Source organism: Camelina sativa, chromosome 13 (assembly GCF_000633955.1).
Source record: "Camelina sativa cultivar DH55 chromosome 13, Cs, whole genome shotgun sequence".
Taxonomy (NCBI): Eukaryota; Viridiplantae; Streptophyta; class Magnoliopsida; order Brassicales; family Brassicaceae; genus Camelina; species Camelina sativa.
Genome location: NC_025697.1, coordinates 13,401,816 through 13,427,965, shown reverse-complemented (window position 1 = coordinate 13,427,965; position 26,150 = coordinate 13,401,816). Strand labels below are relative to the sequence as shown.

At 31.8% G+C, this 26,150-nt stretch overlaps 5 protein-coding genes and 1 pseudogene across 5 annotated transcripts; 3 read left to right on the top strand and 3 right to left on the bottom strand.

Annotated features, from left to right (window-relative positions):
• LOC104738218 lies at positions 801-2,296 on the top strand (annotated as a pseudogene).
• On the bottom strand, positions 5,211-6,500 carry LOC104736649 (E3 ubiquitin-protein ligase SINA-like 7). Its single transcript, XM_010456670.2, has 2 exons — positions 6,232-6,500; positions 5,211-6,024 (listed from the first exon to the last, which is right to left on the bottom strand). The coding sequence occupies exons 1-2, from the start codon at positions 6,424-6,426 to the stop codon at positions 5,350-5,352; spliced, it is 870 nt and encodes a 289-aa protein (XP_010454972.1). The 5' UTR covers positions 6,427-6,500; the 3' UTR covers positions 5,211-5,349.
• Positions 10,608-11,897, bottom strand: LOC104738217 (E3 ubiquitin-protein ligase SINA-like 7). Its single transcript, XM_010458423.2, has 2 exons — positions 11,651-11,897; positions 10,608-11,288 (listed from the first exon to the last, which is right to left on the bottom strand). The coding sequence occupies exons 1-2, from the start codon at positions 11,810-11,812 to the stop codon at positions 10,608-10,610; spliced, it is 843 nt and encodes a 280-aa protein (XP_010456725.1). The 5' UTR covers positions 11,813-11,897.
• On the top strand, positions 14,146-15,763 carry LOC104736648 (gamma-glutamylcyclotransferase 2-1-like). Its single transcript, XM_010456669.2, has 7 exons — positions 14,146-14,337; positions 14,434-14,510; positions 14,721-14,777; positions 14,852-14,908; positions 14,993-15,033; positions 15,130-15,281; positions 15,404-15,763. Exons 1-7 carry the CDS (start codon positions 14,229-14,231, stop codon positions 15,562-15,564), a joined length of 654 nt encoding a protein of 217 aa, XP_010454971.1. The 5' UTR covers positions 14,146-14,228; the 3' UTR covers positions 15,565-15,763.
• LOC104736646 (PHD finger protein ALFIN-LIKE 4) lies at positions 21,104-23,804 on the top strand. Its single transcript, XM_010456667.2, has 5 exons — positions 21,104-21,354; positions 21,466-21,498; positions 22,611-22,839; positions 23,024-23,156; positions 23,260-23,804. The coding sequence occupies exons 1-5, from the start codon at positions 21,255-21,257 to the stop codon at positions 23,539-23,541; spliced, it is 777 nt and encodes a 258-aa protein (XP_010454969.1). The 5' UTR covers positions 21,104-21,254; the 3' UTR covers positions 23,542-23,804.
• LOC104736647 (solute carrier family 25 member 44-like) lies at positions 23,758-25,431 on the bottom strand. The gene has a single exon (XM_010456668.2). The coding sequence runs from the start codon at positions 24,892-24,894 to the stop codon at positions 23,869-23,871; it is 1,026 nt and encodes a 341-aa protein (XP_010454970.1). The 5' UTR covers positions 24,895-25,431; the 3' UTR covers positions 23,758-23,868.

Here is a 26,150-nt window from a genome sequence, read left to right as displayed (position 1 = left end):
GTTTGATATGATGCATCAAAATCATACTTTTTAACTTGAATCTCGAATAAATAAATATTTCCAACAATTGAATGGACACATGTGCGAACGTCTCTAACTCTTGTTCGTCCAAATCAATTTTTATCCATTACAAATTATTTACAAGTAAAGAGACATATAATAGTTGACTTAATTTGTTCATATGGACATTTTCTAGGTGATGGTAAATAATATATTTGTAACGTACAATATACACACAAGTGTTAAAAATACACTTTTAATGGTAACATATATAAAAAATTTGTATATGGATATAAATCATTGTATTATAGGAAAAAAAAATATAAATAATATACATTAAATTTTAATATATTTTTATTTATAATAGCATATTATTTAATGTTTGTACTTTGGCGAAATTAAAATTTCATGTTTATGCATACTTTTTATAAAATGGATATGATCAAATTTAAATAAGATAATTTATATGCAACTAATATATATCATATTAGTTTTTAATACTATAAAGAGTATTAAATGTCAAATTAAAAATAAATAAAAAAGTGGTATGGTGATGTATTAAATTCTGCATGGTTCCTTCAACTACTATATATAGGATTCGACCTAGGTCAAGAGTTAAGACCAAATAAACCTATTCCCCTTTTTGGTTTGCCGGCTTGTGCAAGAGCTGAATTCAGTTTAATTCTGAACCCAGAAGATAACTCACGTACGTTGTTACTCTTTTAGTCGGATTCGTGTGATAGTTTGCGTTTGGAGCACTGAGAAAGCATCTTAGCAAATTGTTGTCTGTATTAACGACGATGGAACAACAATGGTATATGTTGCTTTGTTTCGTTTATGTTTTTTTTTTCTTCTCTCGAATCCCTTTCTGGATATGATATTATATAATATATCCTTGAACCCTAATAAATCCTTGACCCCTTAAACACTATCATACGTTCTTTAAAATTTTTAATTTCTTTTACAGCGAAAGTGGTTGTGAATGTTTGAGGAATGGAGATGTTGTGAATGAAGACAGAATCAGTGAGTTGCATGAAGGTTTGCTTGTGCATATAATATCTTCTCTTCCGACAAAAAGTGCCGTAGCCACGAGTGTTTTGTCTAGACGTTGGAGACATGTTTGGAAGACGGTGTAAAATCTCAAGTTTGATTCTACTAAGCATCACCGTACCTTTACAGAGGATGTTTACAAATTTTTTCTGTTACATAAAGCTCCGTTTCTAGAGAGTTTGCATTTGGAAATTAGAGATAGATATGGTGCTTCGAATGTTGGAATATTGCTCGTAATTGCATTCGAACGCCATGTGCGTAATTTGGTACTGGATTATGTTGGCAGTTTTTTCAGTTTTCCGAGTGTTTTCTGCATTGATAATAATACACTCGAGTCCTTGGAACTCAAGAACTCCGTTATTTTAGATTTTCCATCTAGGGTTTGTTTGAAGTCCCTAAGAAAGCTGCACCTTTACAAAGTACATGTTAATAATAAGGAAGACTCTTTTTGCAACCTTTTATGCGGATGTCCTAGTCTTGAAGATTTGGTACTTCATGGAGGCGAAACTTCCTTTGGGACTTTCACTATTGCGGTGCCATCATTACAGAGACTAACCATAGATAAAGAAAATTACTATGGAGGTGCTGAAGGTTATGTGATAAATGCCCCTGCTTTGAAATACTTGAACATCAACGGGCTGTTTTATTTTGAGTATTTTCTGATTGAGAAAGCGCCAAAGCTGGAGGAGGCAAAAGTCAGTGACGTTTCTAGTATAGACAATGAGAACATTATGGAATCACTAACCTCAGCCAAACGTCTTTCCTTACGGTTCTCACCCTTAAAGGTAATTATTAGATTTAATATTTTGTTTGCTATTGGGCTAACATTGTTTTGTGTACTAATGTTGCCTCATGGACAGATCAAGTTTCCTAGTGGTAGCATTTTCCATCAGCTAGTATATTTGGATCTACATACTAATAATAGGAAGTGGTGGAATCTACTTTCGTTCATGCTTAATGCTTCTCCTAAGTTGCAAATCCTCAAGCTCACCGACGTGAGTAATTTCATTACTAATCAGCTTCCTTTTTGTTTGTTGTTGTTGTTGTTGTTCAAAACTCCACTTTCATGTACTTTGTTGATTAAAATGAGTTCTCGTTTGGCCATGAGTTCTATTGATAATAGGATGCTAAATCTTGGTTATATGTTGAGGAAGATATTATTCTAACAAAAGCTGAAGTTATGTTTTTGTATTGTAACGACCTTTCTTCCAGAAGAAATGAAAATCTGAACATTCAAGTTGTGTAAATTTGATCCAAACCACAAAGCATGCATTGTCAATTGGTCACAAAGCCAAACCAAACTTGTTTTTTCCGTTTGGGATTTGCGCAAACAAGAGTCTATCGGTTCCATGACTCTTTTGACCTCTAGGTGATAGATAGATCTAAACCAGTAGATAACAACAGCTTTACCACCTAATACTTTTGTTGAAATTAAACTGAATTTACATTTGCTGTAATTGAAATCTTTTAATTTATGTTGTATCATCAAAAATCACCAAACTGCTTTTTTTTTTCCCTGAATAAAAATGAATTTTTTTCCCCTACAGAAAATTTTTGGATCAAAAGGCACATTAAATTTAGAGAAATTTACAATTACAACAGTTATATTAAACCTATTCAACGACTGCTGATACAACCATTAAATTCTCATTTTTAAGTGTGATTGTGTAATGTGATTAATTTGTCTGAACACTAATTATCATCAATACTCGTAATTTTAAATCTTTAACTAAAAAGTTGTTAAAAAACAAAAATTAGTATTTATATCTCTTCTTCACACAACAAAGCAAGGGGAAGGAAGCTCCAAAGCTCTGTAAATTTTACCCAAAAAGTTACTGTCAGATATAAGAAGTTAGCAAATTCTAGAGCACGAGTCCAGCGAGTTCGCCACCACGAGTTCGGCTAGTTTGCCTCTTCCCTTCCATAGCGTGAATTTCATTTCTTCTTTCGTCTTCCACGGCAAGAAGACACTTACCTTTTCTTCTTTTTTTATTCTACAGTTTCCCTCAAATTCATAGACCTGGATTTGTGCTTTTAAGCTCATCCTCTATCTCTTTGATTCATAAGTGAAACAGAGAATTAGTAGTGAGATCTAAGTCCTGTAGCAATTAGGAACTTCAATCTTCAGTTTCATCTTACTTTGAATATTTCCTTACATTGTTTCCGATTCACAGAGTGAGACTTTTCTATCTTTGGTTTTTACTTCAGTCACTTTCTTGTTGGATATAATTCTCTAAAAATAAACTGATTTGAGTTCTGAAATCAAGTTTTTAATATAATGGTATAATGTTACAAATGTTTAAAAGAAATTTATGCAAATAAGAAATTATATTGAAAATATGTTTTTTAGCATAATAATATAATGTTAAAAATGTATAATAGAAATTTATGCAAAAAGAAAAATGAAACTACAAATTATTATTATATATAGTACATTTTATAAAACACAAATATACTACATTATAATAACTTTTAAACGTATATTATGAAAAAAAAAAAACAAATTCAAAATTAAAAGTGGATATAATAAACTGATTTGAGTTCTGAAAATATTCAGAGAGGTTGAATTCTTTTTTTCTTAATTCAGAATTACGATTCAAGAATGTGAGAAAACAAGAGTGTTGATTCTTTACATGCATACATGATTTTTTTTTCATTTTGTCACATAAGGATTAAACTTAGCAAACGCTGGAAGATCAAGAGCTCTCTCTCTGCAACTTCTCTGTCCTCGTGAATCTTTGCGACTAGACTCTCCAGTGAAGTGAAATTAGCAAGGCAAGAACAGAAACAATATGAGCCAACAAAGAGTATAGCATTACACTACAGAGTCATGAATAATGGATAATGAATTTGATGATGATAACCTCATGGCGTCTATAGCCAACGATTATAAGTCGTAGTTCTTTTCCATAGAAATCTTCAGTGAAATCGTGAAGCAACCATGGCTCCTAATTAACTAGAGCTAAGTTAAAGAAAACAACCAGAAGAAATGAAAAAATGTGAAAGACAAACGAAAAAGGAGAAACAAAAGGTAAATTTACTGAGCAGAGAACAAAGGGTAAAGTTACTGAGCAGAGAACACAAAGGGTAAACTTACTGAGCAGAGAACAAAGGCTAAACTTACTGAGCAACGATAATTTCTTCTTGTTCAACTAGCTGACGGTTAGGCTGCTGGTCAAGGCGTCTCAGTCTCCTTTCTCCATGCAAAATGTAAATTTTATATTCTTTCTTTTTTTGTTAAATTTCTTTCAGTCACCTCTTTGTATTACCTGTGGCATAAAAAGAATTGGGAGTAGAGTGTAAGGTGTTAGCATAACAGATTATTTGAAGCAATATTCCACAAACAGAAGGTGGAGATAGAGAATCTTGTGGCAACAAATAAGAGAGCAATCATGGGATGAAAACAAATGCTTATTGAGGAAAGTGCTTAAAATGAATCAATAGAGAAAGCAAGTCATGGCAATGTAATAGAATAGAATAGAAGAAAAACCATGGCTCACATTACTAGTATTCCTTTCTACAAAAATACTCATTATGGCGTTGCATTTTTCAATCAAACCAAATCGTCACCAAAACAAAAGCCAAAATCAGAAACAAGTAATCAATGATATTAGGCTCAACGGTATCACATTCATCAAAATAATCAAAGCTTCATCAAAATACTGTGAACGCCATTACAAAGAGCTGATGATGGAAAATAACAACCCCACTAGACCAACAAAAAATCAGCAGCAAAATCTACTACCACATAGATCAATCAACACAAGCCTCTCTCGATATTAATTATTCACAGACATATATAAATCGAAAGCAAAAGTAACATAGATTCACAAACAAAAAAGAAAACTCTTAAACTGGAAACATTTGTCAGTTTAACGAAACATGTTCAATCATGTTCATTCCAAAAAAAAAAAACAAAAAAAACTGGGTGCATAGTCTTTTTCAAATAGCAAGACCAAATTTTACACTAGATGAAAAAGAATAGTATCAATGCCTTACCAGCTGTGATTGTAGAATCTAGAGATGATTTATAAAAACCACAAATCATGGCCAAAAGAGAACTCATTTTAGTCTTTTTAGTCTTTACGCTTATACAAAATTGATCAAGTTTTGTTGGTTGATCTGAGTCTCGTCATAGAATGAAATTTATACTATACAACTCAAAGAAGCAACATCGTTAAATTAAAGACGATTGGAGGTCCTGCCTACATAAATTCTTCAACATACAATAAAAAACAAAAAAATAAGCCAAACACACAACCGAAATGTCTCTTAATTTCCCTATCAAACCATATTTTGTTACACTTGATTGACCTTCCTGATGGTAAGCTTCATCTCCAACATTTCACCACGCAATGCAGAGTGAGGGATCAACATGAACTTCTCTAGAGGGGTTTGAAAACTCACTTTATGAATCCTCTTCAGGTCTGCTGATTCGTAAGTCATAGTGTCCCCATCGACAGTGTAGGAGAGATGATAAGAGAACTTTCCCAATTCTGGAGCAGACGGTGCAATGCAGCTTACAGTTACACACACACCGTACGGCTCCCTAAAACACTGCACTGCAAACAATCTGTCCGATATATCATCCACATAGATTTTTATCTTATCACTGATGTTCATCCGAACATTAAAGGATATATTATACATTAAGGGTTCATATAAGTGTACGGTAGCGGGATCGGAATTATAAGTATAATAGTGCCGGCAGATATCTTTGTAGGAGCCAGTGTAATCGCAGTCCAATGCAGGGCAGGAGCATCGAGAGAAGATGCATTCCTTTACATGAGTTGATTCTAACCCATAAGAGACATTCTTGGTGCAACCAAGCTTGGCGTTTGGGCATGGAATAGAGATTGATCTAAGAACACTCTCCATTGCTCTGCATCGAATGCGGCCAATAGGCAAAGCACAAGATGGGCATTTACTCAGTTTTGGACAGCAAGAGGAACAAGCCAAATGTCCATTATCACACTGAAAATACAAAAAACCAGCAGGGTTATGACTCAACAAAACCTGTAGTAACAACACATACTCAAGATAATGTTGGAAAATACATGTATCTTACTGTTCTGTTCCTAATTCTGCGTTAAAGCTATAATCTTGATAGTTTCAAGAAGTACTACAATTCCAATCAATAACGTATCTTACAAAACTATTAAATTCAGGTGGAAACAAGACCTGGAAGATAGGAATAGTCATTGTTTCGAAGCAAATGGGACACTCAAGAACCTCAAGATCCATCTGCAACGTCGAGCGTTTCTTCGATCCATCAGTGGGAGATACCGAAGAAGAAGTTTGTCTCTTTCGAGAGACACCAATACTCCTGGAACCAGCTCTTTTGCCCAAAGGTTTGTAAATATTGACTCGACCCATGTCAGAGGAAATCCTAACTGGAGAAGATGGCAAGAACCCTTAATCCCTCTTTCTCTGTTTCGGAAGTGAGCTCCTTTGGCTTTACTCATGTCAAGTTTATTCCGACAATAAATATATATTTTACATTATGGCCATGAATGGATGGATGCTATTTTTAAAATCAGTTTTTGGAATTAGTTTTTAGATTTTAGTTTTAGATTTTACTATTAGTTTATTTTATAAAAAATCTCAAAATAATAGTTTTTGGTTTCTGAGAACAATTAATGTAAAGAATCAAAAACTAGATTTCTTATAATATAGGACACCTAAAAATCTAGAATGTGAATTGGCTACTACAACAAAAAAGTTTTCCTAAATTACCAAAATTTTAAAATCTTGATTGGTACAAAAATGAGTTTTTGAAATACAAAAATGAGTTTTTGAAAAACAAAAACCAAAATCTCTTTCAAAATCCACAAAACATTCAAGGCCTAAGTCTTTCGATTAGAGTTTGAGTTGGAATTTTGATTCTTTTTATTTTGGATTAAAAAAATCTATGAAAAAGGGCACATTTACAGAAGTAGTATAATAAATGTAGTTATATATATATATATATATTAATTTAAAATCTAAGTTATTTGGTGGCTTCCTTAGATCAATGTTTTTTTTTTGTGGATTTAATACTTTGGTTCTTGATCTTATGATAAAGTTATTTATTATGAATAAAGTAATCCTAAATAAGAATAAAGAACTCAATAGTACGATAAATATTACAATTAAGTAATTTATTAAGAATTTTCCAACTTTTCGGACAAACATAAAATTACAACACTAAAATTGAAATGAAATAAAATTGGGCTTGTTTTCATCGCAACGCTATACACAATATATTAATTATACTTATTTAAACAATGTTGTTAAAGTTTAACCCTACTACTATGTGGTATATTATAAAAATGCCATTACATTTTAATTAATTTAATAACTAACAAAAAAAAGTTTATATTGTTTTATTTCCATAATTATTTAATAGATCTTATTTATTGTTTCTGAAATCTTCGGAAACAATAACAAACTATTTAAAACAATTATAAACTTGAATTTATTTATAAAACTAAGATTAAATATTTGCATACCTAAATCATTTAATAATGACAGATTTAATTTAAAACTAAGATACAACATTGCTTATATTTTTAAAATATCTCTATATACTTATTTAAGCAATGTTGTTAGAACTTTAACCAGCTTTGATGTGGCGTATTACGAAAAATGTTATTGGATTTTAATTAATTTAATAACTAACAAAAGAAAAGTTTATATTTGTTTACAAAATAATAAAACAATATTTTCAAAATTATTTAATGAAATTATTTAACATATTCTATTTATTTGTTTCAGATTTCTTAGTAAACAAGACCATACTATTTAATTGGCTAATACTTGTTTTTTTATACACGATATTCACTATATAAACAATACTAAGTGTGTGAAGTGATCTTAGTGTAGTGGCCAAAAGTAATTCCTTAATGCACAAGGCACCATCACACCAGAGATCGAGTCGCACTCTCTACGAATGAAGAGATTAGGCTAATGGGTCGATCTGTTGTGGCCTAGTGGTTGACAAAAAAAACAATAAGGATAAGCAACTGAAAAGTAAAGTAGAATCCCTGGCTTGTGTAGGCGAGCTAAACACTAAGTGTATAATGTTGACAATATACATATACATAATCTAATTGTAATTTTCACATATAAATTTAATATATACTAACATGTTATACCAATAACTACAATGGTGTTAATATATTAACACCAAACACTATTGTAAATTTGGTATATTAAGATCTCTAAACATGATCACATCGATTTGTAATACCAGATCCGGGTCAATACATGTTTTGTTAGTTTTTTTAAAAACTTTACCAAATTTATAATTAACGAATTTGATATTGCACCCAAACCAAAATAGTATTACCGACTACAGGTCAAAATTGGAGTATGAAATTAAGTAAATTAAATATATAATTTTATAAAATGTATAGAATAAATAAATTGCCTATTATTTTTTTTTCAATAAATTGCCTATTATTATTTTGTAACAAACAAATCTAAATTTATGTAAATATTTCCCCACGCTGTACAGCGTGGGTCACCATCTAGTACTAGATTTATAACATGTGTATTATGCGAGATTATAATTTATTTTATTAATGTGAACCGTTGAATATAATAATAATTAATCAATATTAAAAACATAAATCTATATAGATATCAAATTTGTTTTATTAAGCGATATATAACTTATCTATTTCTTGTAACTTTTGTCACAATTAATTTGTTCTTTCTTTTCTGGTACACACTCATCATCTCTTGCATCTACTCTCTTTTCACATTTTATTATTTCACTTATAATTGATTATGAAGACATATCATAACTATTTTTCATTTTTACGTACTCTTTTTTCGTATCGATTAAGTTATTATTACTTACTAACATAGACATAAAACACTTAGAGAATATACTAACCCTTTGTCACGAAATTTCTTTAAGAGTATTGTACTACACGTAAATTTTGCTTCTTTAGTAATGAATCTCATAATTGGACTCGTTTTTATCCATAAATATCATATTATAACATCAAATATTATATTTTCTCTTAACTGTTTGACAAAAAAATAATTATGTATTTATGTTCACATATATAAAATTTTCTACCTTAAAATATGTGTAGTCTACTATATTTCTATATAGTGTTTTTTTTTTATTCTTCTAAATATACAAACTCATAAGATTACTCTAAACTTTTAAATAAGTGTATTTATCCAAAAATAAAATTCTTTTTAAATTTTAATTAAAATTTTACAATCTACCACTACTATTATAATTTTTTTTATTACAAATAGCTTTCTCAAATTTATTCTTAGTATTTTTCACTAGTTTTTTTTGGTGTGTGTGATGTTCAGAATAAGTTTTCTTTGATATGCTTTATTTCAAGTAATCTTATTCATTTCTCTTAAATATATATATATATATATATATATATATAATTTTAATTTTTAAGAACTTGATAAATATTTTCTCCTTTTTTGGATATACCTTTTGTTTAACAAATTCCACCATTTTCCAATGTTGAAAACGATAAATAATATAGATCACTGAAACTATTTTAGTTATTTATATTATTTAGAATTCTAAATAATAATATGCACCAAATCCTTCTGGTTTTAATCGGTGACATAAATTTACAATTTAAAACTAAAGATTGAATAACCTCTTAATTTAAAAAACTTTTAAATTTTTGTGTTTGTTTTTTTTTAAACTTATTTTCTTTATTCTAATAAATGTAATTCTTGAAAAATAATTGTTGTTCCATTAAATATATGATAGCTTTATTTTTCACCTATTTCTAGTCTTTTACAAATATTTACACAAATATTATATGTTATGATAGAAATATCTAATTTTTATATTTTTGTAATCTCTATTCATATTTTACTTTGATATATATATATATATATATATATATATATATATATTGGTTGTATTTTTCTCCTTTCCGATTTATATTTTAGTTTAAATCATTGTTTTAAATAATAATAAAATATTAAAAAATGAGTGAACTAATTGATGTATATTTCACTTCAGATTTTATTTTTCTTTGAAGATATGGATTAATTTGTTAAAATTAAAAATAAGGAGTGATGAGCTGGAGCTTGAAGAAGAAAAGAGAAATACCAACTTTATATATATTGCAAAAAAAATCTGTATTGCACTTTTATTTTTCTTCTTCTATTGTAGCTAGGATCCGGAGAACATATTGTGATATCGTCCAACAACTGTTTAAATGAACAAACGGCAACCTGAGTTATTTTCTTGCTCAAATCTGTGATACACAGTGCTTTGATTAAGCAAGCTAAAATTATAGATCAATTTGATAGAAGATGTACATTAAATCCAAATACAAACACTAATTTCAAATACAACCACAAATCTTGGCCAAAAGAGAACTCATTTTAGTCTTTTTAGTCTTTACGCTTATAGTACTAAATTTAGTCTGGTCATATAATGAACTATGTACTAACTCAAAGAAGCAACATTGAAGGTCCTGCCTACATAGATTCTTCAACATACAATAAAAACAAAAAATAAGCCGAACACACAACCGAAATGTCTCTTAATTTCCCTATCAAACCATATTTTATTACACTTGAATGACCTTCTTGATGGTAAGCTTCGTCTCCAACAAGTCACCACGCAATGAAGAGTGAGGGATCAACATGAACTTCTCTAGAGGGGTTTGAAAACTCACTTTAAGAATCCTCTTCATGTCTGGTGATTCGTAGGTCATAGTGTCCCCATCGACAGTGTAGGAGAGTTGATATGAGAACTTTCCAACTTTTGCAGAAGATGGTGCAATGCAGCTTACAGTTACACACACACTGTACGACTCCCTAAAACACTGCACTACAAACAGTAGTTCATTTGTATAGTCCACATGGATTTTTATCTTATCACTGATGTTCATCCGAACAGTAGAGGATGCCTTATATAGTAAGAATGCATAATGGTGTAAGGGAGTGGAACGACTGGATATATAAGAATAATAGTGCTTGCAGACATTTCTGTAGGAGCCAGTGTAATCGCAGTCCAATGCAGGGCATGAGCATCGAGAGAAGATGCATTCCTTTACATGAGTTGATTCTAACCCATAAGAGACATTATCAGTGCAACCAAACTTGGCGTTTGGGCATGGAATAGAGATTGATCCAAGAACACTCTCCATTGCTCTGCAGCGAATGTGGCCAATAGGAAAAGCACAAGTTGGGCATTTGTTACTTAGTTTTGGACAGCAAGAGGAACAAGCCAAATGTCCATCATCACACTGAAACACACAAAAAAAAAAAAAAAAAAAAANGCAGAGTTATGATTCAAAACTGTAATAACAACACATATTCGAGAATGTAACCTTTGTAACACAGAGAACCGAAACACAAGTGTCCTACTGTTCTGTTCTCAATTCTGCACTAAAGCTATAATCTTGATAGATTCAAGAAGTACTAAAATTCCAATCAAGAACGTATCTTACCGAAACACAAGTGTTTGTTTACTGTTCTGTTCTTAATTCTGCGCTAAAGCTATAATCTTGATAGTTTCAAGAACTACAATTCTCTAGATCTTCAAAAACGGAAACACTCCGAAAGAAGAAACAATTCAATGGAATGCAGTGAAGGGTGGAAACAAGACCTGGAAGATAGGCTTCGTCAATGTTTCGAAGCAAATGGGACACTCAAGAACCTCAAGATCCATCTGCAACGTCGAGCGTTTCTTCGATCCATCAGTGGGAGATACCGAAGAAGAAGTTCTTTTGCCCAAAGATTTGACCATATTATGTTTGACTCGACCCATGTCAGAGGAAGAGGCTTTTAACTCTTGGAAATCCTAACTGGAGAAGATGGCAATAACCCTAAATTATTTCTCTGTTTCGGTAGTGAGCTCCTTTACTCAGGTCAAGTTCATTCCGACAATAAATAAATAAATAGTATTTCGGCATATATTTATTTTACATCTTTTATTTTTTTGATCAAAATGTTACATGTTTTCTATTCTATCGTTTGAGAGAGTTTGAGTTGGGATTTGGATTCCTTTCATTTTGGATTCTATCGTTTAACATATAGATGGATTTAGTAATACTTTAGTTCTTGATCTTTTGATAGGGAACTCCATAATCTTTCGTGAGATCTTTATTCCATCATTTTTTTCAGTTCTTGATAACTTTGTGATTACTTGAATAAGTCGTTCCCAATCTTATATCACTCTAATAGCAATAATAACCCATTCTTAAACCTCGCTTTTAAAATTAGATTTGAAAACAAAGGAAGTTTGAATACCATCCTAGGTGTAAAAACTCTCAGCTCACTCACCTTTTGTTTCACGGATGACCTACTCATCTTCTCTGACGGCTCACCAAACTCAGTCCAACAAATCCTCAATGTCCTTTATGTGTTCCAGATTCTGTCTAGAGGAGTCTTGTTTCTTTGCTAGTGGTATGACTTCATAGGTAATCTCAGCTATTGAAGTCGTTTCAAGGATTCCTCAAGGACTGCCAAGTACTTATCGTTTGTTGGAAGGTTGCAACTCTGTAATCTTAAGGATTACTAATTTCTGGTGTGAAGTTTTTGTTTTACCTAAAAGATGCATAAAAATAATCAACTCTATGTTGTAGCTCTATGATGCACGAGCTTCATGCGAATATAAATATATCAAGATTTTCTTATCTGCTAAGGAATAAAATTAATTGTCATAATTCCTTTTAATTTTTCTATAACAAGGAATCTCAAGATGTTCACATTAAAAATAAAATTAAAAGATATTCACCTGAAATCACATATTAAAGGAACTGTTTCAATGAAATTATAACGAAACAACGTTATGTTTTGAAATTTGAAGTGTTGAAACTTGTAATGTACCTTGGAAACTAATTTGGTATATGGTTGTAAAATCATTATTTTTTGGCCCGAGTAGCTTCAGTTCTTGACTTATTTTTTTGTAGCTCACATTGATGTAATTCAATGTTTAATTCTCTTTTTTTTTTGTGCAACCAATGTTTAATTAATTCTCTAACCAATGCGTGCTAAGTAATTGATTAATTGTAGTGCTTCTTATATTGTCAATATCTATAATGTCACTTGCATTAGACGACTGAGCGTTACAACTTACAACCAATACAACCAAAAATCCTTCTTCGTTACAAATATCTTAGAGAACATATCCCAAATAAGATCTGCAACATTAAAATCAAAGAAAACAGAATACAACAATATGCCAAAAAGAAAAGTCCTTAAATTACAATGGTTCATTGGTACGTACAAAGAAAAGGAAAAACAAAATTATAAAGTGAGTAGACTTCTGAAGTAACAAACACAATGACGCAAGCCTCTGTCATCCTCAAGCTGCTCCTCCAATTTGTTGGCTATCACATTTGGAAGGAACTGAAACGCTAGGATTTTCATAAACATCGCTTCAATTTACCTCATTCTAGAATCATATTGACCGGATAATCAGAAGTCGCCTCCTTCCCATCGCTTCAATTTAACTTAGTTCTACTTTTGCATGTGATAAATAACTTCCTAGTTTTAACTTAAGTTAAAATTTGTATAACATTTAATTAAACCAAAAAAGAAACTAAAAATTACAATGGTAGCCTGGTAGGGGTCGTAGTAGATTTGGTATAGAGTAACGGAGATCACGTGTATCACCAATGGTACCACTTGTTCGATTAACGTATTAAGTGTAGTTCTTTTAGTTTTTCTCGGATATACGCATAAGTGGTTATTAAGGAATAAGGATGGACAATTGGGCATGGTGAATTTCACATTCCCTATAGGAAAAAAAAATGCACATAAAAAGAGAGAACGTGGACCTGGGCTAGACATATGCTATGTTGGACCATTTCTGCCAGTATATTAGCTTAGAATAATACTAACGAAAAAAAAAAAAAAAAAAGTGTCTAGATTCAATGTACCAGAAACTAAAAAACAAGAACTCAAAACTTCAAGAGTTAAGTTAAGGGATTACAAAAGATCAGCTTTAAATGCGGAATTGTACGGTAAAAAACGTATAAACCTAAAAAAGCCGTCTAGATTCAATCATTTAACTCCCAAGCATCTCGGGGTTCTCTTTTCACACCAAAATCTTTTTTCACATTGTATATATATACTAATACGATTCTTTCTCAATTCTTGGAAAAAAAATATCTAATCTCTCACTTTCTTCTTCTTCTTCTTCTTCTCTAAAGATTGTTGCGTCAGGCTAAAGATCAAAGATGGTTTTGTGGGTATTTGGATATGGTTCTCTAATTTGGAACCCAGGTTTTGATTTTGATGAAAAGCTCATTGGCTATATCAAAGACTTCAAACGTGTCTTCGATCTCGGTATCTACATTAAACAACACAATGTTCTTTTTGTTTCTTGTTGATGAAAGAATGAATCGAATTGTTTGTTTCTATTTTTTATTTCTTTCTATGTAGCGTGTATTGATCACAGAGGTACCCCTGAACATCCTGCTAGAACTTGCACTTTGGAACAATCCATTGGAGCTATATGCGTAAGCAATTACATGTTTTTTGTTCATAACTTCAAGTGGGTCGAGTATTTTGATGTTTTGTTTTTAAATCTACAATCGAGGCTTTAAAATGCACCATGTAATTTACATAGAAATAAACTTAGTTCAAGGCAGATTCTCATAAAACATCCATATAAGTCGATGAAAAAAATGCTATTTGAAATGTGATGTTGATTGTTACTTTTTGGGCAGTGGGGTGCTGCTTATTGTGTTAAAGGAGGACCAGAGAAGGAGAAACTAGCCATGGAGGTAAAAAGAAAATTTATCTATTGTTTGGTGTGTGTGTGTTCTGTTAGATTTGGCTCATGTTTTTTTTCTTGCAGTACTTGGAAAGAAGAGAGTGTGAATACGACTCAAAAACCCTTGTCGAGTTTTACACGGTAAGGAAACTTGTTGTTATTGTTGTCTTTTTCAAATCTTCAAACACTGTTCTTATTTATTAGATTTGTATTCACTGGATGTAGGAAACTGACACTTCCACGCCAATCGTAACCAGAGTTATTGTGTATGTTTTTTGATCAAGAATTTATTCCCTTACCACTCATGAATGGTTATAATTTGGAAGATTCAATGTTAAAATCAGTTTGGTTTCCTTGTGCAGCTTCACGTCAACACCAGACAAAGTGTCGAATAAATACTATTTAGGCCCGGCACCATTGGAGGAAATGGCGAGGCAAATCGCTACAGCTACTGGACCATGTGGGAACAACAGAGAGTATCTTTTCAAGCTTGAGAAAGCATTGTACGACATTGGTAAGTAAGAGAGAGAGAGAGAGAGAGAGAGAGAGAGAGAGCTTTCTTGATGGATTTATATTAAAGAATCACAACTCTTTGGTAATATGATTATGATGATGAAAAATGTTGTGTGTTAACAGAACATGCGGAAGAGTATGTGATTGAACTAGCGAACGAGGTGAGGAAGCAACTCGATTTGCCAGAGGAAGTGAAAACATTGTTGAAGCCTGTGGTTTCTCGTGTACTAGTCAAGTCTCAAGCTCATGCTTCTTCCACTCGGCAAAGAGTCTTCGCATCATGAAGCCAGCTAACAATAAACAACATTGTGGTGATGAGGCTAATGTTAACTCTTATCTTTCAGTTTATCATTGAATCTCATTCTGAGATCATTGAATCAAAGGTTTGATCTAGAAAGTAGAAAAGAAAACTCACCCTGACATGTTTTCTTTTTTTTTTTATCTGCATTTATGGAGAATATCTTGACATATGATAATACTCAATTTGTGAGACGAGCAACAACAAAATCTTTTAGCTCTAGATTTTTGTCACATAACTCTAAACATGTTAATTCGTTTTGTTGTTATTCTGGAGAAATTACATTAATGGGCTATGCCAAAAAACACTATAGTGGAACCTTCTCATTTCTCCTCCAAATAAGCAGTCAAACCCAAGGTGATGTTATGAGATTTCTTATTAGTGAAAACAAAGTGTTGACAACTGGTATACAATTTTTCAATTCAACATGTTTTTGTTTCATGGTAAATCAGTAAATCAGTCAAACAAAAGCCTAAACCTTCCAGAATATCATGCCAATAAAAACTCTCAAAGGAAATAAATAAATAGTCAATTTTCTATTTTTTACCTATCTCGAGAATTGGAAAACTGAATGTTAAAATGTTTTCAACACGATATACGATTTTTTTTTCAAAAAATTATTTCATATCCTACATATTTTGTAATTTTAATTATGTAATTATAATAATATTCGAAAATGTCGTTTATTCAAAAATTTACAAATATGTGGTATGTATAGTTTATGCAAATGATCTAGAGTTAGAGCTTGAAAATGGTAAATTTAAATTGTATAAAGGTTTTTTTACATGTGTCAAAATTTATTTAATTAGCTAATACGTGTCACAAAGTAATTAATTATGATTTCTTTTCATTTGTTGGATTTTACTGACGCTTATCTTTGTGAAATCCCGCATGTTTATGATTTTTTTGTAAGATGGGGAATTCCTAATTATGTATGTATTTCATGCATTAAATATAAAGATATTTTGTTATTTTATGCATGTGTCAAATTTTATAAATTGAAAGACTAGTGTCACAAAATATATTTTAAGAATTTTGCCATTTGTTAGACTTAGGTGATACTTATCTCTGTGGGATCTAAATTTATTACCGGATTTGCACCAGATTAGAGAAATAATATGAAATATCCTTTTTGGTGTACTTTTTTCAAAAATATTGATTTTATTTATCTATTTTTAATATATCCTTGGTTAAATCTAAAAACATATAAAGTTTTATAAAGTTTATCAGGTACTTCTGGATTAACTAGTTCTTGTAGACTTGATTCAAATATTTATAAAGTTTTATATGATTTTAAAAGGTTAAAAAAAGTTTTTAAAAGGTATGTAAAAGATATTTATACGACATTTATAAAGTATAGATATAAAATATATTTACACACATATTAAGATAGTTTGTATAAATTATAAATATGCACAAATATTTGTATAAATAACAACTTTTAGTGTCTTTTTCATAAATTTTTAAAGAGTAAACATTTCTGAAAAGTGGTACTAGAAAGAGGGTATTTTTGAAATTTCCAAATGTCTTTTTAGATATGTGTGTTTCTTATACATTGAATATATATATATATATATATATATATATATTTATGAATAATCATTTCTTAATTTTGAATAAAATCATAATAAAATCATTTATTAACACTTTACAAAAACTGTATGTAGTATAATACTCCATCCGTTTCAAAATATATGATGTTTTAGTTAAAACACGCATATTAAGGAATAATTACGTTTACAAAGTTTAACCAATCATAAACAAGACTGCATAATAAAAAAATATAAAATTAATCAAAAAATTGCATAGAAAGTTGTAAACCTAACTGATCTATTACCTAACTGATCTATTAATCAAAAAATTGCATAGAAAGTTGTAAACCTAACCAATCATGTGTCAAGATAATTTATTACCTAACTGATCTCACAAACTAATTTAACTAGCCATTTGTCAAATTTTAAGAGACCCATCTTTATGCAATCCTAGATTTTTAAAAATTAGTAAAAGCATTTATGTATTTTTCACGTCCATTGAATATTAAGAGATTTTGTTCCTTTATATAAAAAATCTTGCCTCTTGAAATCTCAATAAAATAGGTGAACCTTTTTTAAATATTAATTCTTGAAATCTTATTAGCTTAACCAATGAAACTAGAGTATGTCACATAATACTATATTTAAAAAAATCAAAATTAAAATCAGAAAAATAAAACAGATTAAGTAAACAAAATCTATATATATATATATATATATAATCACTCTTTCATAAACCCAAATCGACATATAATTACATTTAATTTTAAAATCTAAAATTTTAATCACTATTTTATAAAACTAATTCAGATATAATTTTGTTTTAGTTGTAAATTTAAACCCTAACCACTTCTTTATAAACCCACGATCTAGAATTTTTTTTTAATCATAAAATCCAAACTCTAAGTCTCCTTTATAAACTCAAATCGATATAAAGTTTTGTTTTAACTGTAAAATCTAAACCCTAATGCTTATTTATAAACACAAACCAAAATATAACCTTGTTTAATTGTATAATATAAACTCAAACCGATATTTAACTTTCTTTAATTAAAAGTATACAAAGTTGTTTTCTTAATTTCTTTTATTTTTTTCTGATTTTAATTTTGATTTATTTTTAAATATAGTATTGCGTGGCATATTACTCTATTTTCATTGGTTAAGTTTATAGCAGGTGAGTAAGAAATGATGAACCTAAGAACTATTCTTATTATAATGATGGAAAATTTCATTTATTCATACTAACTAGGATTTACCCCGTAGTACACCAAGGGACAATGTTTTGTATTTTATTTATTTATATAAATTTTTTGATTTTGTATCATGAGTAGACTGGGTTTATTTGAATTGAAATATATATGTTACATCATTATATAAATATATATGTTACATTATGGATACCATTAATTTTTTTTTGTTTTACACTCTCTTTATTAAAATAATATGATTTGGGGGATATATCTAATATTCTAGTACCATGGTGTTAACAAAATATATTAAATTAAGAATTTAAGTCATTGTAGTATTGGATTACAATGATATATATATATATATATATATTTTAATATTGTTTCAAATTCATCCCTTCATATAAGTTTGTCCCGTGTTATTTAAAATCTTTTTAATAGGTTATATTTGTAATTCATTGTTTGAATATTATTTGTATCCAAATTCTGATGAAAATGATTTGAATATGTTATGCATTTTTAGATATCTATATATATTGTTATACTTTTATATATGATTTTAAAATGTTTGATATATATATATATATATTGTTTTATTTGCAAATATTTATTGTACATGTTATGGAATAAAGACTAAAAAAATAGTTCGTAAAAACTAAAATCATATTAATATTATCACTTTTGCCATTATAAAATGGTATACTAAGCAACTTAGGTTTTTAGTCATTATATGGATTAAGATATAATAGATTCGACTTAAGCCATTTGATGTATATGGATGGAGAGATCCTCAGATCCCAAACTGCTTATGACTCTTCTCAAAGAGAGGATTTGTTACTTTGTTCTGAAATCGAAGACATTTTCAGAAGCTAAAAACAAATCAAGAGAGAAGTGGAATGATATTATATGTTAAGAGAGAGCAAAACAGAATCACTTACAGCAGTCTTCTTCTTTGGTAGTCACCTTAGAGTTAGACTACTCTTTGGGGCCTAAAAACCAAAATTGAATTGTAAATTCTTAAGAGTAAGAAATCAATCATCATAGTTAGCTACAATGACACACATAAGTCCAGATTCAATTACACATTTCTAACCAACAAAAGTTGCAAAAACTATATTATCAAACTAACATAATCCACAGCTATCAGTTTGATTTGAATCTCAAAAACAACAACTGTTTCAGACGTGGGTAGAAAAAATTACTCTAACCCATGTGAACAAAAGGGGGCCAATTATAGAGGTAATGAGAATGAAGTATTATTTATAGTGTTTATGAAAATGGTAGGGTTTTACTCGGTGGTGGATTAGAAAGGACTTCCCAATCTTGATGAGCAAGTTTATAAGATCTTGTAAATGAGAATATGCTTGCAATCGATTTTATTATGTTAAAGGTTGTGGTTGTGCATAATCGATTTTATTGATTGCGGTATCATTAATTAGTCATATTCGTTATGGTAATCTAGGAGAATATCACCTAATTTTGTTTAATTGTTTTGAAGGGCCTTAAGTTAGATTAATATCCGCAGTCTTTGCAATTAATTCTCTGAATTTTGTTAAAATCGAATATTACCATATCTGAGGAATATCTTCAATATTGTTTCTGCAAACGACTAAAGGTAGTTGTTAGGATCCGAATCACTGATTTCGGGTTGTAAAATATAAATTGAACCAACCTTATTTTATAGTTACCGAACTAACCTTAATGACTTTGATTAATAGTGTTTTAGACAATGGCATTTGTGGAAATCGTTTGTAAAAGAACAGTAGCACAAAAATGTAATTCAAAAATGTTAAGATAGATTAAAGCTGGTTTGTGAATGTCTTATTAATCGAAAGAAGAGTACTTATAACTTTTTTAAAAGAAGACCACGAAAAATAAATGTAGAAACCAGATTAACAAGAATTTGCTGCGAAAAATAGAGGATACTATTATAAAATTTCCAAAGTATCTCATTAATCAAGAACACAATATATATATATATATATATATTTTTAAAAGACTGGGAATGAAAAAAAATAAAAGTAACGGTCAAACTTACAGCTTAAAAGCCATATTGTTGCAAAATTTGGCTCGAAAGAACAACGTAGATATAAACATTTTTCACTAGTCAAAGTGAAAAACAAAAAAAAACCTGTGAGTGAAAAAAGAAAAGAAACGGTCAAAATTATTGCCCATATACGATACTATCAAAATTGGCGCATATGAATTTAATATATGTTAACTTTTCACAATATCTTATTAATAATTTTTTTTTGAAAAAACCCGCGAAACAAAAAGTTAAAAAAACGGTCGGAACTAAATTAACGAAAATCTGCAACGGAAAAAACAGAGTATGTAATAAAACCTTCTCAAAACCTCTCTGTAATTTATTTTTGAAAAAAACCCGCAAAACAAAAAGTAAAATAAACAATCAGAGCTAAATTCACGAAAATCTATAGCGAAAAAAAGCAGAGTATCTAATTAAACTTTCTCAAATCTCTCTGTAATCGAAAAACAAATAAAATCACAACAATTACAAATAAATGATAATTAACACAAAAACACTCCTAAACTACTAAAGAAACATCTAATACCCAAAACAAGCTTTATCCAATCAAAAACATTTTAACTCACACAACATAAACCAGGAGATACCGGAGTCACACCCTACCGGCGGACAAGTAAGGACGACTTAAAAACCAAATCAAAAGGAACACGCGTCAGCATCTAATAGGATGAAATATTACTCCTATCGTGGTCTCTTCCTCATCTGATCCCTATATCCGGACTCCTCCTCATCTTATTAAATCGGGTTAATTGTTTTCGGGTCCGCCCTTTTTATTTTTCTCACATCTTTCCTTCTTCTCCTCTCCTCTTCACAGCGCCGGTCAAATACTTGTCTCTCTCTCTCTCTCTCTTTCTCTCACTCTTTGTCTTGTCTCCCTCTCTGGAACCTGTGTGTGTGTGTTCTGTAAGAGATGGACACAGGTGGTGCCGCGTATAACCCACGCACTGTTGAGGAGGTGTTTAGGGATTTTAAGGGTCGTAGAGCTGGCATGATTAAGGCTTTAACCACTGGTAAAAATTAAACAAATTTCTCTAAATTAAGTTAAAACATTTTTCTCACTGGAAAAAAAAACTCACTTGTTTTTTTTTTGGGATTTTGATTTGCCTTTTTTTTTTGTGCAGATGTTCAGGAGTTTTACCGACTTTGTGATCCTGGTGAGTGTTGTTGTCTTTGAGATTCGTTTTGTGGGTTTTGATTTTTGCCGATTAAAGTTTGGGTTTTTTTTTTTTTTTTTTTTAATTCAATTTCCTTCGTTGTGTTCTGTTTTTACAATCTGAATGTTGTCTTTAGGGTCATAAGTCTCTCTACTCTGTTGAGATTTTATTTGAATTGCGTTTGAGAGTCTAAAATTTTGATTTTTATTTGACTTGGTTTGATTTTTTTAATTTTTGAATATTATAAAATTGTTTTGCGATCGCTGTGTGTGTGTGACAATCCATCGCCGGCGAAAGTCTGTTTTTTTTTTCTTTTTGGAATTTGCTTCGTTGTGGTTTGTTTCAATCTTAGTGTTGTTTGTTTCAGTGAAGCATTAGGGTTTGTTGTTTCGCTTCTCTGTTTGTGATATAAAAAAATCGTACCTTTAGTCAGATTTTTTTTTTTTTTTGTCAGCTTGAGCAGAGTCATAAGTGTTGATTTTTGTTTGACTTTGTTTCATTTAGGATATTTAAAAAAAAAATTGTTCCTTCTGTATGATCTGTTTCTGTGAAAAATCATGATTAAGGAATTAGGATTACCTCAATTTTTTTTCCTAAATTGTTAATACATGGGAGGGAGAACAGATTTGGGGGGTTGTGGTTTGTTGAAACTGCTCTTTTGATTCGTTTTTCTGAGGTTTTGTTCTTGGTTCCTTGTTCTTGTATCTCCTTGGATATTGTCATTGATTTGCTATTGTAATCAATGACTCGAAGTCAACAAGAAGGAAACAATTTTGTTTATGTTCCTCACAGTTCAGAGTCGCTCCTATTGTAATTGCTTCCTTGCCTACCTGTATTCATGAATATAGTTGTTAACTAGTCAGATAATCTTTGTGTGTGTCTTTGCTTTATGTCATTTAGCATAGTGTTTTTGGTGCTCTTTCCATTATGAGATTTTTATGTTTTGAAATGTGACAACTTGGTTATCTTAATAGGAACTGTTTGGTCTGTTTTGTCATAATTGATTGTTTGTTTGTTTATTCAAATTTATGAACACGAAATCAGTTTTGATACTCTTGGTTTTTGCGTGTATATGTATTCTGATTGTCCTCATTTTTCTTTTGTGATTACAGAAAAGGAGAACCTTTGCCTTTATGGGCATCCCAATGAGCACTGGGAGGTGAATTTGCCAGCTGAAGAGGTTCCTCCTGAGCTCCCAGAGCCTGTCTTGGGTATCAACTTTGCCAGAGACGGGATGGCGGAAAAGGATTGGCTGTCCCTTGTTGCTGTCCACAGTGATGCCTGGCTTCTTGCTGTTGCTTTCTTTTTTGGAGCCAGGTTTGGATTTGACAAGCCCGACAGGTATGTATCTACTTGTCACACTACACAATTCATATGACTTTTACTCCTTTTGGAGTCTTTATCTTCTAGCATCTATGTTTCTTGGTGGTATATAGATTCAAACCTCTCACGGTTTGATCTTAAGGACCTAGGTTCAAGGTTTATGTTGCTCTCTGTGATTGATGTTCTTTCACATTCGTTGCAGGAAGAGGCTTTTCAATATGGTGAATGACCTCCCAACAATTTTCGAGGTTGTGTCTGGTACTGATAAGAGACAGGGAAGGGACAAGTCCTCTGTTTCCAACAACAGCAGCAACAGATCCAAATCAAACTCCAAGGTAAAAAAAAGTTTGTTGTTCACTGTGGTTCTTCTCTACAGTTTTTATTGTCCATCTAGCTTGATACTTGTTCTAACTCTGGTATCTCTGTCTCAAATTACAGCGAGGATCTGACTCTCGCTCCAAGATCTCAAAGGCAGCGCCCAAAGATGAAGAGGAGGAAGAGGAAGGTGTGGAAGAGGAGGAGGAGGAGGATGAGGATGAGCAAGGGGAAACACAGTGTGGGGCATGTGGTGAGAGCTATGCAGCTGATGAGTTCTGGATCTGCTGTGACCTCTGTGAGATGTGGTTTCATGGAAAGTGTGTGAAGGTAACCCCAGCCAGGGCTGAGCACATCAAGCAATACAAGTGCCCATCTTGCAGCAACAAGAGGGCTCGTGCCTAAAATTCATTTTTGTGGCCGCTTCTGTGTATCTCTGCTTTGCATATGATGATGAACAGCTTAACTGTTTGGTTAGATCAGATATTGTCATGTGATTTGGTAATCTTAGGCTCTTTCGCCGGCTTAGGAAAGACATCTTTAGTTTTCTTTGTTACATTTGGCGATTGAGGAATAACTCTTTTGTTTAGGGGTTTGATCTTTTGGTCTGTTATATGTTTGTTTATTAACAATTCTTGAACCCAATCAAAGTATTTGGTTAGGTGTTTGTCATTTCGTTTTTTTCATCTTCAAATGAAGAAACTGTGACTACTATGAATGATTTATTATAAATCACGACTGCTTCTTTGTTGCTAGGCGCTTCAAGAACTCGTAGGTTGTGATCATTGTTGTTGCGGACATAGACATTGAGACCCACCTTGGTCCTAACCCTCGGTAACAAGCCCCAAGTCCTCCTTCTCTCATCAAGCTTTTTACTGACTGCATCACTGTCATTGCTCGTCTCCTTCCGTTCTCTTCTGCATCTAAGACTTGCAACCGAGTTTTGATTGTATCTACTGGCATAGTTACTAAGGCAGAGCAACCGCTTGCTGTGGCTGCACTCAATGCTTGAACTACCATTGAGCCACCAGCATCTTCCTTGTGGGTGTATGAGCGCTTGAACGGAGTCCAAATTGATTTATGAGCCAAAGAATAGGACGCCCACCATACGGCGTTTGAAGGCGCGTAAGTCAAGATCGAGATCCCAAATCCTCTGTAGAACCCTCTTGGCCCATCAGTGTAAAGGATCTTTCTAAAAGCATCGAACCCATTTGTGTATCTGCAAGAGTTCATCACTCCAGGAAGATGCTTATTCATGGACAGATCACCTTGAACCATAAGCCGTTGACTCACGACATCAATCGGGGTCCAGACAATCTGAGCAGCCACGGCCGAGGTCAAACCAGCCGCACCATTAGAAACAGCCAAAGCCGTAGTATCCGACAATCCTAACCTAACAGTTGCTTGACCTACACTACTCTTGGTAATCTCTAGAGCTGTCATATAGAGAGCACGAGCCGGGATGGTTCCAAGCAAAGATGTTCCAAACCCCTTGTAAAAACCTCTTAGACCCTCAAACCTAGCAATGGCCAGAGAAATGTTGGCGCAGGAGACACGAGTCGGAGAGACTTGCTGCCTTGTTTTGAGGACTACGATAGGGTAAAGAGCAGTGGATACACCAGAGAAGAGAGCAGCACCGAGGAAGAAAAACCTCGATTTATCAAGCATTTGCCAATCTATATCCTTAGGCATATGTACCTGAGATGAAGATGAAGTCGTCGTTCTTCTCTTCTCTTCCATCAAAGCACCAAAACTCATATTTTCAGCTAATCTTTTCTTTTAAACCAAATCAAGATTCCAAACTGGAACTTCTCAACAAACTAAGAAAGAGATGAACTAAGTTGATCAAGAAAGAGAGAAGGGTTCTTGTGAGTTACCCTTCAATCAATAATGTAATGATTATATCTTGTGTAGAAGAAAGAGATATATATATAGAGAGAGAGTTGAATATAAACAAGTAGCTGTCTGTGAGATTTGAGCATACAAGAAGAAGATCTCTGTGGGTTTTATTAAGCTTCAAAATCTGTGAACTCGAGAAGAGAATATATTTAAAAAAGATTATAGTGAAAAGAGAGAGGGGCCAAAACGATGGGTCGTGTGGATAACATAAAAGGAGCGGCCTTTAACAGGACTCAAGAGGTGTGAAAGAGAGAGAGACAGAGGAGTGAGGAGGAGGAGGAGAAGGAATGGGACTGTACACGTGGCGGACGGTAGTTGGTTTATGTTAGAGAAACTCGCAGTTTTTAAGGTTACTTGAGCCTGAGAGATGGAATGGCTTCTGTCGGATTTGCCCACTTGTTTTAATCTTTCTGTGGGTTACATTTCGTTTTTTTTTTTTGTGTTGCTTCCTGTGGATTTCTCTCATTTTGATTTTCGAGAAATCATGTATTTATCAATGTGTTATAAAAAAGGAAATAATGTATTTATCAATAACTTTTTAGTTACATTTTGGAGAAAATTGGATGTGTATATAACTATATATTCATGGATATTAGAAACTAGTTACTCGATCAACTGTTTAAAGGAATCTCGTTTGTTCTTTTGAGTTTGGTGGGCAAAATTTTTAATAACTCTTTTTTATAAATGCAAATTTAGTGGTTTTAGATTTTAAATGAAAGTTTAGTGATTTTAAATGATAAGTAAAGTGGATAGTGTTTTGAAATAGGATTAGTTTAAATCTATGATCTATGCTCTAGACTAGTACTTCATAGTTTGTTTTTACTTTACAATTATTTTTTAAATCAACAATCCCTATGATCCAATGCTATTTTTATATATTATTCTTATTGTTAGATCGTTCGAAACTGTGTGTTCACTACGGTGAGTATTGGTGGGAGATATGTGAATAACCAACTGATCCAAACAAGTGGTTCTACTCATGTGACAGATGTGGTTCGACCCATCATGTCGACCGCGTACTCCGTAAACCACCTTACATGAAGCCAGGACAATAGTTTTATTTTATCTAGCGGTGAGTTCCAAGTGGTTTCTAACAACCATATATCTCCACCGTT

Bases quoted from the DNA above. Each gene is read 5' to 3' on its own strand.
- LOC104736649 (XM_010456670.2), bottom strand. From the start codon at position 6,426: ATGGGTCGAGTCAATATTTACAAACCTTTGGGCAAAAGAGCTGGTTCC. The intron at 6,025-6,231 runs GTCTTGTTTCCA...TTGTATTTTCAG, and splicing joins TGACTATTCCTATCTTCCAG to TGTGATAATGGACATTTGGC.
- LOC104738217 (XM_010458423.2), bottom strand. From the start codon at position 11,812: ATGGGTCGAGTCAAACATAATATGGTCAAATCTTTGGGCAAAAGAACT. The intron at 11,289-11,650 runs GTCTTGTTTCCA...TGTGTGTTTCAG, and splicing joins TGACGAAGCCTATCTTCCAG to TGTGATGATGGACATTTGGC.
- LOC104736648 (XM_010456669.2), top strand. From the start codon at position 14,229: ATGGTTTTGTGGGTATTTGGATATGGTTCTCTAATTTGGAACCCAGGT. The intron at 14,338-14,433 runs GTATCTACATTA...CTTTCTATGTAG, and splicing joins CAAACGTGTCTTCGATCTCG to CGTGTATTGATCACAGAGGT. The intron at 14,909-14,992 runs GTAAGGAAACTT...CACTGGATGTAG, and splicing joins CCCTTGTCGAGTTTTACACG to GAAACTGACACTTCCACGCC.
- LOC104736646 (XM_010456667.2), top strand. From the start codon at position 21,255: ATGGACACAGGTGGTGCCGCGTATAACCCACGCACTGTTGAGGAGGTG. The intron at 21,355-21,465 runs GTAAAAATTAAA...TTTTTTGTGCAG, and splicing joins GATTAAGGCTTTAACCACTG to ATGTTCAGGAGTTTTACCGA. The intron at 21,499-22,610 runs GTGAGTGTTGTT...TTGTGATTACAG, and splicing joins TTACCGACTTTGTGATCCTG to AAAAGGAGAACCTTTGCCTT.
- LOC104736647 (XM_010456668.2), bottom strand. From the start codon at position 24,894: ATGAGTTTTGGTGCTTTGATGGAAGAGAAGAGAAGAACGACGACTTCA.